General features: G+C 43.3%; 1 protein-coding gene across 1 annotated transcript in view; it reads right to left on the bottom strand.

Annotated features, from left to right (window-relative positions):
- LOC126230929 (uncharacterized) overlaps window positions 1-20,436 on the bottom strand; it is a 344,514-nt gene that overhangs the window by 7,922 nt on the left and 316,156 nt on the right. Inside the window, exon 19 of the mRNA XM_049942408.1 lies at window positions 19,603-19,749. Coding sequence (XP_049798365.1) covers window positions 19,603-19,749 — 147 coding nt within the window. The remainder of the gene's footprint in view (window positions 1-19,602; window positions 19,750-20,436) is intronic.

The raw sequence follows: 20,436 nt of genomic DNA, 5'->3' as shown, positions 1-20,436 counted from the left end.
AGTATTTTCGTTTCTTCATCCCCCCCCCCCCCCCCCAGCCACGGTACCCTCTGCTAAGCCATCGTTCTTTCCTTTATCTTTCACCCTTCCCCATTTGCTTTCGCTTGTCTGAAAACTACAAATCTAGTTCAGCACCTAGCACCCGTACCCTATTTACACGAATGGTTGGCAGCATTTAAGTTTTGAAATTTAAAACCTTGGGTTTCTTTGAGTGGACTTCATTAAAACAAGATTTTTGTCGCGTATCATAGTATATTACACTTAATTTACAAAAATGTAACACGAGTTGAAGTTCTGTTTCTAAATGCCCTCGCACAGATCAGCTTCCTCAAAATGCTACCAGGAAGGCTAAGAACACGCAGCTACAAAACATACTGATGAAGCCGCGACTGCATCTGCTGGACAAGCGAATGAAGCCGTATCTGAAATTATCGAACATAGAGCTCAAACGGAATACAATCGAAATCTTCTGATAATAAAGGGTTCGAATATTACTGGATGCATTGTAAGTATTCTCACAATTTTTCCGTTTCTTTAAATCAAGGTAAAGATGTTGTTGTTGTTGTGGTCTTCAGTCCTGAGACTGGTTTGATGCAACTCTCCATGCTACTCTATCATGTGCAAGCTTCTTCATCTCCCAGTACCTACTGCAACCTACATCCTTCTGAATCTGTTTAGTGTATTGATCTCTTGGTCTCCCTCTACGATTCTTACCCTCCACGCTGCCCTCCAATGCTAAATTTGTGATCCCTTGATGCCTCAAAACATGTCCTACCAACCGATCCCTTCTTCTAGTCAAGTTGTGCCACAAACTTCTCTTCTCCCCAATCCTATTCAATACCTCCTCATTAGTTACGTGATCTACCCACCTTAACTTCAGCATTCTTCTGTAGCACCACATTTCGAAAGCTTCTATTCTCTTCTTGTCCAGACTGGTTATCGTCCATGTTTCACTTCCATACATGGCTACACTCCATACAAATACTTTCAGAAACGACTTCCTGACACTTAAATCTATACTCGATGTTAACAAATTTCTCTTCTTCAGAAACGATTTCCTTGCCATTGCCAATCTACATTTTATATCCTCTCTACTTCGACCATCATCAGTTTTTTTACTCCCTAAATAGCAAAACTCCTTTACTACTTTAAGTGTCTCATTTCCTAATCTAATCCCCTCAGCATCAGCCGATTTAATTTGACTACATTCCATTATCCTCGTTTTGCTTTTGTTGATGTTCATCTTATATCCTCCTTTCAAGACACTGTCCATTCCGTTCAACTGCTCTTCCAAGTCCTTTGCTGTCTCTGACAGAATTACAATGTCATCGGCGAACCTCAAAGTTTTTACTACTTCTCCATGAATTTTAATACCTACTCCGAATTTTTCTTTTGTTTCCTTTACTGCTTGCTCAATATACAGATTGAATAACATCGGGGAGAGGCTACAACCCTGTCTCACTCCTTTCCCAACCACTGCTTCCCTTTCATGCCCCTCGACTCTTATAACTGCCATTTGGTTTCTGTACAAATTGTAAATAGCCTTTCGCTCCCTGTATTTTAGCCCTGCCACCTTCAGAATTTGAAAGAGAGTATTCCAGTTAACGTTGTCAAAAGCTTTCTCTAAGTCTACAAATGCTAGAAACGTAGGTTTGCCTTTTCTTAATCTTTCTTCTAAGATAAGTCACGTGTTCCAACATTTCTACGGAATCCAAACTGATCTTCCCCGAGGTCCGCTTCTACCAGTTTTTCCATTCGTCTGTAAAGAATTCGCGTTAGTATTTTGCAGCTGTGACTTATTAAACTGATAGTTCGGTAATTTTCACATCTGTCAACACCTGCTTTCTTTGGGATTGGAATTATTATATTCTTCTTGAAGTCTGTGGGTATTTCGCCTGTCTCATACATCTTGCTCACCAGATGGTAGAGTTTTGTCAAGACTGGCTCTCCCAAGGCCATCAGTAGTTCCAATGGAATGTTGTCTACTCCCGGGGCCTTGTTTCGACTTAGGTCTTTCAGTGCTCTGTCAAACTCTTCACGCAGTATCTTATCTCCCATTTCATCTTCATCTACATCCTCTTCCATTTCCATGATATTGTCCTCAAGTACGTCGCCCTTGTATAAACCCTCTATATACTCCTTCCACCTTTCTGCCTTCCCTTCTTTGCTTAGAACTTGGTTGCCATCTGAGCTCTTGATGTTCATACAAGTGGTTCTCTTCTCTCCAAAGGTCTCTTTAATTTTCCTGTAGTCAGTATCTATCTTACCCCTAGTGAGACAAGCCTCTACATCCTTACATTTGTCCTCTAGCCATCCCTGCTTAGCCATTTTGCACTTCCTGTCGATGTCATTTTTGAGACGTTTGTATTCCTTTTTGCCTGCTTCATTTACTGCATTTTTATATTTTCTCCTTTCATCAATTAAATTCAATATTTCTTCTGTTACCCAAGGATTTCTATTAGCCCTCGTCTTTTTACCTACTTGATCCTCTGCTGCCTTCACTACTTCATCCCTCAGAGCTACCCATTCTTCTTCTACTGTATTTCTTTCCCCCATTCCTGTCAATTGTTCTCTTATGCTCTCCCTGAAACTCTCTACAACCTCTGGTTCTTTCAGTTTATCCAGGTCCCATCTCCCTAAATTCCCACCCTTTTGCAGTTTCTTCAGTTTCAACCTGCAGTTCATAACCAATAGATTGTGGTCAGAATCCACATCTGCCCCTGGAAATGTCCTACAATTTAAAACCTGGTTCCTAATTCTCTGTCTTACCATTATATAATCTATCTGATACCTTTTAGCATCTCCAGGATTCTTCCAGGTATACAACCTTCTTTTATGATTCTTGAACCAAGCACCTACTACGTTTCCTTCTCTCCCTTTTCCTACTGACGAATTCCAGTCACCCATGACTATTAAATTTTCGTCTCCCTTCACTACCTCAATAACTTCTTTTATCTCGTCATACATTTCATCTATTTCTTCATCATCTGCAGAGCTAGTTGGCATATAAACTTGTACTACTGTAGTAGGCATGGGCTTTGTGTCTATCTTGGCCACAATAATGCGTTCAATATGCTGTTTGTAGTAGCTAACCCGCACTCCTATTTTTTTATTCAATATTGAACCTACTCCTGCATTACCCCTATTGTATTTATAACCCTGTATTCGCCTGACCAAAAGTCTTGTTCCTCCTGCCACCGAACTTCACTAATTCCCACTATATCTAACTTTAACCTCTCCATTTCCCTTTTTAAATTTTCTAACCTACCTGCCCGATTAAGGGATCTGACATTCCACGCTCCGACCCGTAGAATGCCAGTTTTCTTTCTCCTGATAACGACGTCCCCTTGAGTAGTCCCCGCCCGGAGATCCGAATGGGGGACTATTTTACCTCCGGAGTATTTTACCCAAGAGGACGCCATCATCATTTAATCATACAGTAAAGCTGCATGTCCTCGGGAAAAATTACGGCTGTAGTTTCCCCTTGCTTTTAGCCGTTCGCAGTACCAGCACAGCAAGGCCGTTTTGGTTAATGTTACAAGGCCAGATCAGTCAATCATCCAGACTGTTGCCCCTGCAACTACTGAAAAGGCTGCTGCCCCTCTTCAGGAACCACATGTTTGTCTGGCCTCTCAACAGATACCTCTCCGTTGTGGTTGCACCTACGGTACGGCCATCTGTATCGCTGAGGCACGCAAGCCTCCCCACCAACAGCAAGGTCCATGGTTCATGGGGGGGAAGGTAAAGATGGGGAGGTTGAAATGCGGGGAATGCTCACAAAACAAAATTTACAATATTTTGTGCTATTTTTCGTCAGTAAATACTAGTATTATTGAACAATTATTACCTGAAATATCATAAAAATCTCAGGTATTTTTTACCTCCGTTAGCCTAAAAAGATAAAATCGTAAGACGTGTTTCGTCGTGAGGTCCTAGAGAGGTTGCTCAACTGAATGGAAATTTGTTTGATGTCCAATCGCATCTTCACAGCACAGTGTGAGTTTGGTGTTTTAATTGTATTGATCTATTTATGTTACTTATAATGAATGCATATACATGTGAGAGTCATGACTGTATTTTTGATGACATATTAGTAACCAATAGAATAAAATGGACACACCTCAAGGTAGTGACAACTTGGATAATCTAAACAGCCTAGAATCGTTTTATATAAGAGTACTGAAATGCAACATAAAAGACTACAATTAAGGTTGAAGAAACCATCACAGCACTTTATGGTGCTTTACGTCCCTACTTTGCGCAGCATTTAAGTACTCCTGCAGCACATGGGCCCATAGAAAGCTTTCAACATTTTTAAAAAAAGATATACAAGTATGAACATGATACATCAACCATAGGTAACGGAAAGCATTCTTTTAATTACAAAGTCTTTGATTTTATTTTCACGAGCTACTCACAGCAGAATGAAAATCCATTTAGCTGAAGTGATATAGGTGGATTACAGGAAATGTGACTTCAGCACCCTATAGTTCCATCCGTGAATCATTAACTTTCGCCTTGTGTTGCGCTTGTACCAGCACATACCACCAGCCACATCCTATCCAAAAAAAACTTTAATCTCTTCACCTTACATGATAGCGAAATCTGAACAGAAACGTACTTATCCCTCCCGCTCTACCAGATAACTCGTTCCCACGTTAGGGATCCCCTTTCCTCCCTTACTTGCCAAACGCTTGATTCTGAGCTCTCCGACTCTTCCATCCCTCATATTTTCAAGAAACGCTCTCCTTCCAACAACCCTCCCTACCTGCTGCTCATTTCCCGAACTCCAGTGAAGTGAAGAACTTCGATTTAATAGAGGCTATCGCCATTGAATGTATTTTTTAAAAGACAATAATATTTTTCTTACAATGTTCAGTGATCACCTGCCTGTTTTCATAAATATTCAATGCCCATATCTGATATTTTTTCTTGTTCGTATATTTCATTACTGTTCTCACCTGAGGATCGGTAAATACAGTATGTGATCAAAAGTATCCGGACACCTGGCTGAAAATGACTTACAAGTAGGTGGCACCCTACATCGCTAATGCTGAAATTCGATACGGTGTTGGCCCACACTTAGCCTTGATGGCATCTTCCGCTCTCGAAGGCACGTTCAATCAGGTGCTGAAAGGTTTCTAGGGGAATGGCAGCCCATTCTTCACGGAGTGCCGCACTAAGGAGTTATCGATGTCGGTCGGTAAGGCCTGTCACGAAGTCGGCGTTCCAAAACATCACAAAGTTGATCTGTAGGATTCAGGTCAGGACTCTGTGCTGGCCTGTCCATTGCAGGGATATTATGCAATCACCATCCCCGAATAGCTCTTCAACAATGGGAAGCAAGAAGTATTTAAATCATCATTGTAGGCCTGTGTTGCGATAGTGCCACGCAATATAACAAGGGGTGCAAGCACGACCACACCATAGCACCACCGCCTTCGAATTTTGCTGTTGGTACTACACACGCTGGCAGATAACGTTCACCCGGCATTCGCCATACCCACGCCCTTCCATCGGACTACCACATTGAGTACCGTGATTCGTCACTCCACACAACGTTTTTCCACTGTTCAATCGTCCAATGTTTACGCTCCATACACCAAGCGAGGCGTCTTTTGGCATTTACCGGCGTGATGTGTGGCTTACGAGCAGCCGCTCAATCGTGAAATCCAAGTTTTCTCACTTCCCGCCTAACTGTCATTGTACTTACAGTGGATCCTGATGCAGTTTGGGATTCCTGTGTAATGGTCTGTATAGATGTCTGCCTATTACACACTACGGCCCTCTGCAACTGTCGGCGGTCTCTGTCAGTCAACAGACGAGGTCAGCCTTTACCCTTTTGTGCTGTACGCGTCCCTTCACGTTTCCACTTCACTATCACATCGGAAACAGTGAACCTAGAGATGTTTAGGAGTGTGGAACTCTCGTGCACAGACGTATGATAAAAGTGACACCCAATCACCTGACCACGTTCGAAGTCCGTGAGTTCCGCGGAGAGCACCATTCTGCTCTCTCACGATTAATGGCTACTGAGGTCGTTGATATGGAGTAGCTGGCAGTAGGTCGCAGCACAATGCAGCCATTGTGAAAAACGTATGTTCTTGGGGGTTGTACAGATACTTTTGATCACATAGTGTATACAACTGCCAGCCCACCCTCTTAAGTAATAACGAGGAAAATAACATGTTAAATACCTTAGCTCTAACTGTTTAGTATATAACACTGAGACAACTGCGAATGGAGTGTTGGTGTTGACGATGATGATAAAAGGGAAGGAAGAGAACGTCTATGCTGTTTAAGAGGACAAGAGGCTGTTTCACGCCTGGTCTCATTGCCAGCACATAGCTTGCTTGAAAACCACCGACGGGTCGCAGATCTTAATTAACATCCCTACCCATCAACAAGGAAACAGACCAAAATCCACGACGCTCAGGAGACGTGCAGATTCCAACGATGAGAAATTGTGCGTCACAATATCTCCTCCTCTTGCCAGCCAAATGGTGAAAATTTATTCCACCGACGGGATGTGAATCGACTACCGCGGAATCGAGCACAACCACAGCCTAACCTACGCAAGCACTGGTTAGAAAATTTCCTGCCGCGATACATTGCTAGTAGTTAATATTGCAACAGACTATCTTATGCGCTTGGATATGCAAATGATTAGATTTCAACAGAGCCGGACAAAAAATGTCGTAAGCATGTTGTGTATAAGGAAAGATCATCCAGTGAGATTCTAAGTCAGAAATAACATTTGAATGTCATTTGTTTGCTTGAAAATCATGTTATGCCTTGTGTAAGAAGGAGACACGTTAACCGGCGATTGTCAGGTTTCGAAAGCTGCATGGTTTTGGCCTATCGAGACTGCAGTTTATACACGGTCCAATCACTTGACCACCGCCAGTATTTGACGTCATGGCGCGATCACTGGCTTTCAGGCCAAGGGCGGAAATATTTCCTAAACGGCTAAGTTTATGAATTGTCGAGTGCAGCCGTGGTTACAGTATGTCATGTATGGCAAAATGACGCTATCCAAAACTTGCGCTAAGGCACCTGTTGTGCAGCACAGCCCATAAATAATATCGACGGACCGCCCATGTGAACCAATGGGCTACCAACAGTGTTTCTTCAACGACAGTTCAGGGAAGATTGCTGTTTATGGACCTTCACAGCAGGCGCGTGGTTCAAGCACACATGATAACTGCAAAAAAATGGTTCAAATGGGTCTGAGCACTATGGGACTCAACTGCTGTGGTCATAAGTCCCCTAGAACTTAGAACTACTTAAACCTAACTAACCTAAGGACAGCACACAACACCCAGCCATCACGAGGCAGAGAAAAACCCTGACCCTGCCGGGAATCGAACCCGGGAACCCGGGCGTGGGAAGCGAGAACGTTACCGCACGACCACGAGATGCGGGCTGATAACTGCTGTTCACCGACTACGCAGGCTGGAATTTGCACGTCAATACTGCAACTAGACGTCTGGTGGCAGGCGGCCTTATCAAATGAATCAGGTTTCATGCTCCATATGACACATGGCCATTAGCGTGTAAGGCGTGTGACGTTTGAAAGCTAACATCCTGCAACAACCGTCAGAAGACTCTAGGCCGAAGGGTATTCCCTGGGGGATCTAGTCATTCTGGAATGCACAATGGATCAACACAAGCATGCATCTATCCTTGGGGACTCTGTCAACCGTTACATGCAATTTGATTCTCCGCGGCATGACGGACTGTTCCAGAAGGACCATGCAACTTGTCACACGGATCGGAGGGTTCCAGGATGAGTTTACCATACTCCCTTGTTCGCCAAACTCCTTAGGTTTAAACCCAGTTGAGAATGTGATGTTGCAGTGCCTTGATTGTTGAGAAGCACGATGCATGAATGTCTGAAGAGAGAGGATCTGAGACGACTACAGCTCTTATGATATATATTACTTCTATTTGTAGTTGCGAATATGAACAATCAACAGCTATATAATGGCATGAAGATAATGAAAATTTGTGGCGGATCGGAACTTGAACCCGGATTTCCTCCTTGCCACGAGTGGCTGCCTCACTAATAAGCCATCCGAGCGCGACTCACGGCGAAGCCCAAACTTCCATATGCCATCTACCATGTGTCTACAACCTGTAGGTGTACATCCAATATGTATATTCCAGAAATGGTTGGTTCAAATGGCTCTGAGCACTATGGGACTCAACTGCTGTGGTCGTAAGTCCCCTAGAACTTAGAACTACTTAAACCTAACTAACCTAAGGACAGCACACAACACCCAGCCATCACGAGGCAGAGAAAATCCCTGACCCCGCCGGGAATCGAACCCGGGAACCCGGGCGTGGGAAGCGAGAACGCTACCGCACGACCACGAGATGCGGGCTGTATATTCCAGAACAGGGAGTCTTTTATGGCGGCCGCTGTGGCCGAGCGGTTCTAAACGCTTCAGTCCGGAACCACGCTGCTGCTACGGTCGCAGGTTCGAATCCTGCCTGGGGCATGGATGTGTGTGATGTCCTTAGGTTAGTTAGGTTTAAGTAGTTCTAAGTTTAGGGGACTGATGACCACAGATGTTAGGTCCCACAGTGCTTAGACCCATTTCAACCATCTGAAGACTTTTAACGGCCGCGTGTCGGCGGATAAATAGGATATTCGAGTGCCAGTGTTGCTTCAGGGACGTCGCGACAACACGCTGCACTTCAGGCAACTGCGGAGTGGGATGCCGCCAGCTTAGAGCAAAGTACAGAGGCGAAGTTGCACTCAGAATATCTAGCCGCTACTGCAGCCATCTTCCACGCTACCACCCCTCAAGGGTTGTAAGCATGTGCTGTCGTTGGTATCACTGAGGCGAGGAGGACAAGAAGCTAGTTAACTTTTAACAGGATTTAACTGAGGAGTCGTAACATTTTGAGCCAGCTTGTTGCACCCATCGTGTTCTTTGGCGAGTCTGTTGGTGTTCGTATTTGCTTTCCTGGGGTTCTGTCCTCAAATCACTAACCATTTTTGTAGTCATCATCTGTGCCCATGATACAGTTTCAAATTGTGCTCTCATGCGCTCACACCACTGTGCCACGCTTGTAGCTCATAATTACAGCATTTTGTCAAAAAAAAAAAAAAAAGGTTCAAATGGCTCTGAGCACTATGGGACATAACTTCTTTGGTCATCAGTCCCCTAGAACGTAGAACTACTTAAACCTAACTAACTTAAGAACATCACAAACTTCCATACCCGAGGCAAGATTCGAACCTGCGACCGTAGCGCGGTTCCAGACTGTAGTGCCTAGAACCGTTTGGCCACTCCGGCCGGCAGCATTTTGTCCATTTATTAAATTTTCGTATGCTTGATTCAGTGGGTAATGAACCACTAGTTCCTTTTTGTGGACAGATAAGTCCTATCATTTACATAGCCGTGTGAGGAGGGGTCCTGTACTTTCATGTCGAATTGAGATACCTCTAATAATTTTCAGCGTTTACACCACTCCTCTTGCGAAGCTTAGTATGTAATGTGATGCATTACTGCGACTCACTGCCGCGGTTCTGTGTTGTGGGCTCTTCATGGCAGACTACTTTGCTGTGTCACTCAAAGAATCGTGTCCACATCTGGGTTTTATTCAAGGAAGGCAGAATGCTGCACTGCTGAAAGAATGTACTGTGTGTAAACGAAATAACGTTGCTAAAGGGGCTGAAGTAGTTTTCTGGAAAATGTTTTCCTTTTAACACAAAAAATAACATACCACACATTTTGGGTTGGCAAGTATTTTTTAAGCTTTCTTAATGTTCGCAAACGATTGCGCGAAAATTAGTGGTTAAGATTATTTGATTATTTCATGTTGTAAATCTCACATGACAGCCTGATGATGAGGCAGCTATCTTTTTGTTATTGGCCATATTTATTGCGATACTTCAAAGTTGAGTACCCATAGGCAATTGTGCGAGGAACTTGCAGTGAATTACGTGTATGAAATACGACTCCTAATCTGGAGGAAGCAGAAGCTGGCAGTTTGAAACTGTCGTACTATCTCCACATCGTTGGGAAGTGAATGCTAGGTTCAAATGCAGAGTGAAAAAGAATGACGGAACCGTAACCCAACTTCATCATTTCTGTTTTTCAGCCACACGCTTTGCCAATAGACCATCACACCAGATATAATTTGATTCAACTTACTACATTCTCAAGGGACTTCCGTTCTTTCAAGTTAGGATGGCTGTTAGCCAGGCAATAATCCCATCGTTTTGACAACTTAACTGTAAGTCATCGTAATTCAGATAATTTGGACGAAGCACTTGTAAATTCCTCTTGAGTCAATGTATCCAAACCGTATTAAATGCCGGCCGGAGTGGCCGAGCGGTTCTAGGCGCTACAGTCTGGAACCGCGCGACCGCTAAGGTCGCAGGTTCGACTCGTGCCTCGGGCATGGATGTTTGTGATGTCCTTAGGTTAGTTAGGTTTAATTAGTTCTAAGTTCTAGGGGACTGACGACTTCAGCAGAAGTCCCATAGCGCTCAGAGCCATTTGAACAGTATTAAAGTCCCTAGAGCAGTTACTGAGAATAGCCTGCATATAAACACGGACATGAGAAAGCAACGTCAATTTCTAAATACAGGTTCGTCAGAAACAGTTGGAAAAGCTTCTAAGGGGACTGCAGGGGAGGCTGTCCTGAGAAATAATTCTTTAAAAAATCGTTACGTTGCTCCGTTTCCGAGGTAGCTATCATTGAAATCAGCTCATCACGTCGATGCGCGTGCAAAGTCAAGCAATATAAGCGCTAAAATGCAGTATCACATAGACGTCTATTGGTGCATGAGTTACCTGTTTCTGTAATGATCAATACCAGTTAAATTATGCCTTTTTCGAATGTGATAAATTTAATCCAGGTGAGTAGAAGTTACGTTTGTTCAATTTGAGGAAACGAAACGAAGAAGACATCTGGCGACACAGCCTATAACAGGCCAGTTGCATTTGTGCGCATGATGATCAGATCGGCTAACTTCAATGCTCAGTAACTCACACGGCAATCGTCCCCTGCAACATCCTTACAAGCTGACCACCCTGCATCAAGAACATAGTCAAAGGGGATCAGGGGGGGTGGGGTGGGGTGGGGTTTATGCCCCCCCCCCAAATCGCGTAAATGATAGTACAATGACCTAGTTGTCATATAGTCAAACTGAAAGATATTTTGATTTTCAGTCATGCGATGGAAATGGATTACGCACTATCGATTGTCGACAAAGCTACGGATATAGTGATATATCGATAGCACGATCGGCTTTCGCCAGTCCCTATTGTAGCCAAGACCAACTACTGTACATTGTTAGGCTTATTTGAGCTCAGTTGTTTTGTTAATCAGTTCAGTTAGATGTCTAATGTTTTTGTGCTGTGTGCTATTGTGATAATCTATAATTGTGGATAAATATTTGACAAGAAAAACCGATTTTGATTCGACCAGTAGCGTTCGGTAAGTTGAAAATGTGTATGCACTACTATAACAGCCTATTACCCATCTACAGCAGTTTAATGGTAACGCTGGAGTTGTTATTTGGAGAGTAGTAGAGCTTTCGAATCGCAATATTTCAGTATTTAACAATGCTGCAGACCGTTAAACATCTTTACACATAATATTAAATTCAAATCAATGCGAAAAAATGCACTTAGATTTCCCTGTGTAGCCCAAAAATCGCATTAGTCATCAAAAATATCACCCACACGACGATGGTTACATTTCTTTAAACAACTTTGCTCAAAATTCCACCATTAGTGGTCCAGACGACAAACTATCGCGCACTCTTATCACCCGGTCGGTCCTAACTTTAAAAACCAGTTCCGATACGTAACTACGGGCACGGGTTTGTGCAGGGCGGAAGGGGTATGTGATGACACCACATTCTATAGTGCGTACGTTTCTAAAACATTTTTCAGCGGGTTGCTGAAATTCGTCAGAATCGACTGCGCCCTGCATCTCCGGCCCCCTCCCCTTTTGTCCAAAATCTACTTCCACTCTTTAAAAGCATAATAATTGGTACCAGCAATTCCTTGTACAATTAAATATTAAAATATGCATACATTCATACACTATCAAATAACCAAACATCCACAATTATAGGAAAAACATGCACTATCAGAATTCCATCTTTTGTTGTAATGCATTTTATTTTATTTTAAAACATTGTACATACAGCAACCAGTTTTATATCAAACTCTCTACATACTATAGTAGCTCTGTGCTTTGAGGCGCTGGGATAGCAATCTCTAGATTTGGGAGGCAAGGTGGTTCGAATCCATGTGCCAGCAGCCTCGAAAATGGTTTTCTGTGGTTTCTAATTTTCAGTTTAGGCCACAATGAATTCCTTCTCAGTTCCTTTCTTTCCTGATAGATTCGAATTACCTTAAAGACGCTGCCTCTCTGCTTAAACGAAAAGACTCGGATCGAAGTCAAGTCGAACATGTCTTTGGATTCTCCCAACACGAAAAGCCAAAGGATAAATTAATAACAGTAATCCAAATTCTACTCATTTAGGCTCATGTGTTTCTCTGCCAGGACATTCTTTAATGTAAAAAATTGATCTTTCACATTACCAGATGTGACAGATGGATACTTAAATGAGGAAATTTGGGAAAGTGTAAGGTTGAATAATTGCAGAGACTTTGCATTTTCGCCACCAAAAATTTTTAGTTTCTCTGCCGAACAGAACAGTATCAGATCTGTTTATTCCAACAGCCCTGTCGGTGACAATCAAGATGTCTTAAATTCCAAAGGGCGCAAAGGGAAACGAAACCTTTTACAATAGTTATTATATCAATTTCTGTGGAATTTATATGTGCATTTAAAAATTGCTGTTATTTAAGATAATTAGTGACAAATTTCAATTGCAGAAAACATATTTGTACATAATTAATATGTAACAAGTCCATACGGCTGCGAAGTTGATAAACCTGTCTACTTCAATGAATACTGTTTCTTCATATGTAATGCAGAGTGTAAAGATATAATATTTTGATTTCGTCATATTACATTAAAATATATGTAATTAAGCTGTTTATCACAGCCTGTAATTGGTCTGTCGCTACCATGTGAAGATAATTAATACATAAGACATTCACATAAAGATTTGTGTGACTGAACATTACTTAAAATTAATTATTTTCACTCATATTCTTTTGTTTAATAGTTTTCACTCTTTTTCAGATTTTCTATTATCATCTTCAAACTGTAATGTTTTTAAGTTGTAGAAACAAAGATATAGAAAATACTGTTTTCGGTTTCTACTGTGATTCCTCTTATTCTTAATATCCATCGAACAGAGAGTCAACCGTGGCAACCCTAACTTAATTGTAAATAAGCGTCATATAAACGAGAACATATGTTGCACATTGTAGAGGAGTTTATTAGCATCAAAGATTGTATAACCATATTGTTATGGATAGATACAAACTCATTTATGAGGTAACGTACGGTATAAGTCTGCTGAAGTCAATGTTAAGATTCCAAAACTGTAGCTCATGATACTAGTGTATTCCGTTCCTTTTTTTACAAGTAAATTTGTTTGCTATAGTTTCAAGCTGACTAATGGAGTAATATCTTGCAAAAAGTTTTTGATCACTTGAGGACATTGAAGAATTTCAATAACGTGAAGGATAATTAAATAAAATCTGAGATTGGATTCAGGAACAAGGGATGCTTTGATGTGCTATAGGAATTTTGACTTCTTTTCAGATAAGTCACAAAATTAAATACAAGATTTTAGTTGGAGAAAGATATCTATTGTCAAAAGAGAGTTGAACCCATTTAACTACGTAAGTTATTCACCCCAATACCAAGATTATTTTGGTCGGTCACAGCGAGCCTTATATTAGAAGGCTGAGCTGTGTTTTGTTACCAAACAGGCATTACATTACATCAGAATTTTAATTCATTTTGCAATAAAGTGAAGTATTTCTCATATATATGTCGGATGTTAAAAAAACTGTCGAATTCTTTGAGAGGTGGTCCCAATCTTCGAAACAAGAAAAATAAGTCCAGCAATTATATGTGCGGGAGCGCATACTTTCCGAGATATACATGTGTTTACGCTTCGTTGCGGGTATCAGCAAAGTCGTTGCATTGGTGTTCCGTCAAATGTGTCACCATGGTATTTTACCTTTTTCCAATCGCGGATTTGCTTGTGTGTTAACTGTTACTGTGTAGAGTGTACGTGCAAGTGCTGTAGTACATTTACATTTTCTTTCTTCCACCGCTTGTTGGCAATGGAGGCTTACTACTCGGCAAGTGAAATGTGGTATATGACATTTTGCTATTGTTTAGAAAATGGGCGTAGCTTGGGAGCCCGTGCCCTGTACGCTGAAGAATATCCACAGCTCAGAGTGCCCTCTGGTTCGCTGTTCGGCAGACTTTTCCAGCTTCTGAGGCACACAGGTACAGTTGCACCTCGGAAGCCCGACAGTGGAAGGCTCTGCACAGTCCGCACGCCCGACGTGGAGGAAATTTCGCTACGTTCGTTGGAAGAAACCCCTGGGACCAGCGTGCAACGATTATCAGCAGCAGAAGACGTGTCTCACTATCTTATCTGTGGGGTACTTCATGAACAGTTACTGTACCCATAACACGTAAAGCGCGTTCAGGCCCGAAGACCAAAGTATCATTATGGCAGACGACGGTTCTGTCAATGGCTGTTGCAGGAGTGTGCCACAGATCCACTGCTCCACATCCAAGATTTTATTTACCAGCGAAGCAGGGTCGCCAAGAGATGGTGTTGTGAATTTCCATAACCAGAAGGTATTGGGAGATTTTGCCCGCATCTCGTGGTCGTGCGGTAGCGTTCTCGCTTCCCACGCCCGGGTTCCTGGGTTCGATTCCCGGCGGGGTCAGGGATTTTCTCTGCCTCGTGATGGCTGGGTGTTGTGTGCTGTCCTTAGGTTAGTTAGGTTTAAGTAGTTCTAAGTTCTAGGGGACTTATGACCACAGCAGTTGAGTCCCATAGTGCTCAGAGCCATTTGAACCATTTTTTTTATTGGGAGATTTAAATCCGTAAGAAATTCAGGAAAGAGAGCATCAACACCGATTCTCGATAGACGTACCGGCTGGCGTACGTGGCGACAGATTATTAGGGCCACAATGGTTAACTGTGGTGTATTATCTGGATTTTCCCCACTAATGTACTGCCTACCTTGCTGGAGGCTGTGCCATTGCAGCAACGAATACAAATGTGGTTCATGCATGATGCAGCACCAGTACACTTTCGTCACAATGTGCGCAAACATTTCACACAGACATTTCAGGACAGCTGGATTGGTCGGTAGAGCTCTACCCCTTGGCCTGATCGTTCAGCAGACCTCAATCCCTAGACTTTTGATTATGAGGACACTTGAAGGAATTGGTCTACGCCACGCCAATCAATGATGTGCGGACACTAAAGGGTCGCGTCTTCGGTGCTTGCCAACAGGTACAACAACAACCAGATATACTTCAAAGAGTGCGTTATTCCTTACGCCGGATGCTAGGAAGGTGCATGGTCATGTATGGACGCCTCGTTGAGCACCTCCTGTAAACATGTGTTTACCGCAGAAAGCATGCAATTCCGGACTCATATTTATTTGACTTACCTCAGGAAGTATGCATTTCTGGAACCAAACTTACTGGACTTTTTTTTTGTTCGACACTTTTTTGAAAACCCTATACATACCACCCCTGAAAGTATTCGACACTTTTTAATACCATATATATTAAAAAGTGGCGAATACTTCAAGTATATATATATATATATATATATATATATATATATATATATATATATATATATATATATATACTATGTGGTTAAATACCGATGTCGGTCCGTGAGGCCTGGCACGAAGTCGGTGTTACCAAACATCCAAAACTTCCCAAAGGTGTTCTATGGGACTCAGGTCAAGATTCTGTGCAGGCCTGTCCATTACAGGGACGTTATTATAATGTAACCACTCTGCCACAAGCTGTGTTTTCTGAACAGGTACTCGGTCGTGTTGAAAGATGTAACAGCCATTCCCGAATTGCTCTTTAACAGTAGGAAGCAAGAAGGTGCTTAAAATACCAATGTAGGCCTGTGCTGTGATAGTGCCACGCAAAATAACAAGGGGTGCAAGCCCCCCTCCATGAAAAACACGACCACACCATAACACCACCGCCACCGAATTTTACTGTTGGCTCTAGACACGCTGGTAGATGACGTTCATCGGGAATCCGCCATACCCACACCCTGCCATCGGATCGCCACATTGTGTACCGTGATTCGTCACTCCACACAACGTTTTTCCACTGTTCAGTCGTCAAATGTTTACGCTCCTTACACCAAGCGAGGCGTCGTTTGGCATTTACTGGCGTGATGTGTGGCTTATGAGCAGCGGCTCGACCATGAAATCCAAGTTTTCTCACCTCCAGCTTGCAGTGGAACCTGATGCAGTTTGGAATTCCCGTGTGATGGTCTAGATACATGTCTGCTTATTACACATTATGATTCTCTTCAACTGTCGGCAGTCTCTGTCGGTCAACAGACGAGGTCGGCCTGTATGCTTTGTGCTGTACGTCTCTCTTCACGTTTCCTCTTCACTATCACACCGGAAACAGTGGACCTAGGGTATGTTTGGAGTGTGGAAATCTCGCATGCAGACGTATGACACAAGTAACACCCAATCACCTGACCGCGTTCGAAGTCCATTAGCTGCGTGGATCGCCCCATTTTGCTCTCTTACGATGCCTAATGGCTACTGAGGCCGCTGATATGGAGTATCTGGCAGTAGGTGGCAGCAGAATGCACCTAATATGAAAAACGTATGTTTCTGGCGGTTTCCGGATACTTTTGATCACACAGGGTATTCAAAAAAAGTGTCGAATACTCCCAGGGGTGGTATATATAGGGTGATCAAAAAAAGTGTTAAATACTTTGAGAGAGGGTAGTCCCCTTCGAAACAAGAAAAATAAGTCTAGTAAACTACGGTCCGGAAGTGAATACATTGCGAATAAGTGTGCCATTACATAAAGGAAAAACATGAGCTTTTATAAGGGCCTCTTCGACAAATCAGAAGCCCCCATTAACAAAATCTTGACTCGATGGAGAAGAAGAGAAGAAGTGGCCAACCCAGTGCACGATGAGCCGTCTCAGTTCTAGGTTGGCTGTCTAACAGCTTCCAGGGGCCATATAACTTTTATTTTCAGTATTTCATATGACTATAGACAAACTTTAAAAATGCTGTCATAATCGACTCATTAAGAGGTATGACATTTGTTAAAGGTTTAACACAGTTAAGACAAGGGTTAAAGTTAGGAACTGTGTATACATCTTGAGGCAGTGTAGCTCAGGGTACGCAAATTACTCAGACTTAATTCATCCAGTGTTTCATATTGAGATCGCTTATCAACGTCCAAACATCTTTAAACATACACTCCTGGAAATTGAAATAAGAACACCGTGAATTCATTGTCCCAGGAAGGGAAACTTTATTGACACATTCCTGGGGTCAGATACATCACATGATCACACTGACAGAACCACAGGCACATAGACACAGGCAACAGAGCATGCACAATGTCGGCACTAGTACAGTGTATATCCACCTTTCGCAGCAATGCAAGCTGCTATTCTCCCATGGAGACGATCGTAGAGATGCTGGATGTAGTCCTGTGGAACGGCTTGCCATGCCATTTCCACTTGGCGCCTCAGTTGGACCAGCGTTCGTGCTGGACGTGCAGACCGCGTGAGACGACGCCTCATCCAGTCCCAAACATGCTCAATGGGGGACAGATCCGGAGATCTTGCTGGCCAGGGTAGTTGACTTACACCTTCTAGAGCACGTTGGGTGGCACGGGATACATGCGGACGTGCATTGTCCTGTTGGAACAGCAAGTTCCCTTGCCGGTCTAGGAATGGTAGAACGATGGGTTCGATGACGGTTTGGATGTACCGTGCACTATTCAGTGTCCCCTCGACGATCACCAGTGGTGTACGGCCAGTGTAGGAGATCGCTCCCCACACCATGATGCCGGGTGTTGGCCCTGTGTGCCTCGGTCGTATGCAGTCCTGATTGTGGCGCTCACCTGCACGGCGCCAAACACGCATACGACCATCATTGGCACCAAGGCAGAAGCGACTCTCATCGCTGAAGACGACACGTCTCCATTCGTCCCTCCATTCACGCCTGTCGCGACACCACTGGAGGCGGGCTGCACGATGTTGGGGCGTGAGCGGAAGACGGCGTAACGGTGTGCGGGACCGTAGCCCAGCTTCATGGAGACGGTTGCGAATGGTCCTCGCCGATACCCCAGGAGCAACAGTGTCCCTAATTTGCTGGGAAGTGGCGGTGCGGTCCCCTACGGCACTGCGTAGGATCCTACGGTCTTGGCGTGCACCCGTGCGTCGCTGCGGTCCGGTCCCAGGTCGACGGGCACGTGCACCTTCCGCCGACCACTGGCGACAACATCGATGTACTGTGGAGACCTCACGCCCCACGTGTTGAGCAATTCGGCGGTACGTCCACCCGGCCTCCCGCATGCCCACTATACGCCCTCGCTCAAAGTCCGTCAACTGCACATACGGTTCACGTCCACGCTGTCGCGGCATGCTACCAGTGTTAAAGACTGCGATGGAGCTCCGTATGCCACGGCAAACTGGCTGACACTGACGGCGGCGGTGCACAAATGCTGCGCAGCTAGCGCCGTTCGACGGCCAACACCGCGGTTCCTGGTGTGTCCGCTGTGCCGTGCGTGTGATCATTGCTTGTACAGCCCTCTCGCAGTGTCCGGAGCAAGTATGGTGGGTCTGACACACCGGTGTCAATGTGTTCTTTTTTCCATCTCCAGGAGTGTAATTTCATACCTTTCCTAAACTTTTTTCTTGCTTACATGCTTCACGTCAAATGTTTAACACGTTAACTCATTCGTAAAGCAATCAGACGCTTGACGCTATTTTATTCATGGGAGTTCGATCCTATAACAATCTGTGGTGGGTGGTTTACTAGTATACCCTGACCAGGATTCCGGTGGCAGACAACTAACACGCAAGAATTGCTGCGGTTACCGACATTTTTCCGGCGTCACTGGTACACAGCACATTTTGAATGTTCAGTCAGATTTACAATTCCATTTTTATGTGAAACGTTTCAACTACTGGCGTAATCGCTCGCATCCTCGTCCGACACTGTGGTAGATGGGCTCACTACTTAGTCTTGAAATATACCGCATAAGCCACAGGCAGCGATAACACTAATGCAGTATCTTCAAGTACTGGACGAAGACAACTATGCAAGTAGTCGAAATGTTTTACGTAGAAATCGAATCGTGAACCCGCCTGGACGTCTGAAGATATGCCGTCTGCATAAGAACTTGGTAGTACTCGATATCCAACAGACCAGTCTTCAAGAATACAGTCTGACTTATAGCTTGTCTCGCATGACGAAGTCAGTGCACGAAGTATTTCAGTAAGTCCCCAAAATCTTTTAGATCCCAGTTAGACGGACACCTTTCTCGTTTTCCTGCGAAGACGGTATCGCTTCGTATTCTCCAGATGTTTCCCCTCCAAGTATAGCACATCTAAAAAATTAAGTAGCTAAATTCTGTCTTAAAGGTACTCACCCTTCCTTGTGGCTGGATTTAACACTGGTGATACTGACATTTACATTTTCGGTGGTAATGGATGAGAAGCCATCATTCAGATTGACGGTGGTGGTACCACTGCCGAAGTTCACCAGAACGAAAAGCGGGTTGGCTCCCTGTGTCACCCTGTAATAGACAAACAAACCTTCTGAAAATAAACCATTCACAGTCTTTAATTCAGGTCGTCTACATGCTGTGTTTTCAGTCGTTGCATGTTGCTTAATTAATGGTACAAGGGACGGATAAAAATATGGAAACGCCAAAATCCGAGCGCTGGAATCCCCATTACATCACTTTAATAATCCATAATTTATTATATTTATATTGAATACTTATGAAATAAAATATAAATATAATGTGCTTTGCAGTAGTACCTCAGTATTACAAAATTACCAAATGGCATTTAAGTATTATACAGTTGCTAGATTAACGGGAAAATCATCCAAGTAACTACCGGCGAGAATCCAGATAGTCAAAATTCCATAGGATATTGTAGTGTCTTAGTTCAATCTGATTATCCAAAGTTGAATCTTGGACTCGCTTTAATGCGTTCATGATATGTATTTCCTCCAAAACATTTTCTCTTGCTTTTTTAAATATCGTAGGGAAATTCTTTTTAATGTTGGAATTAGAATGACTCGTTGTTTTGGATGAGATGAGACAGCTGATTAGTGGCAAGCTAGGCTTACGTGTTCTTTAAATTAAAATTATTCCCAGCATGCCCAAAACGAGGTATTTAAGTTCATCTAAGAGAAGCGAGTGAAAACTGAAAAGAATTGGGATATTATATGTAAAGAAGTAAAATGAAGTGTT

The sequence above is a fragment of the Schistocerca nitens genome, chromosome 1, assembly GCF_023898315.1.
Source record: "Schistocerca nitens isolate TAMUIC-IGC-003100 chromosome 1, iqSchNite1.1, whole genome shotgun sequence".
NCBI lineage: Eukaryota > Metazoa > Arthropoda > Insecta > Orthoptera > Acrididae > Schistocerca > Schistocerca nitens.
The sequence above is the reverse complement of the archived record's forward strand: the minus strand, read 5'-3'. Positions and strand labels throughout refer to the sequence as shown.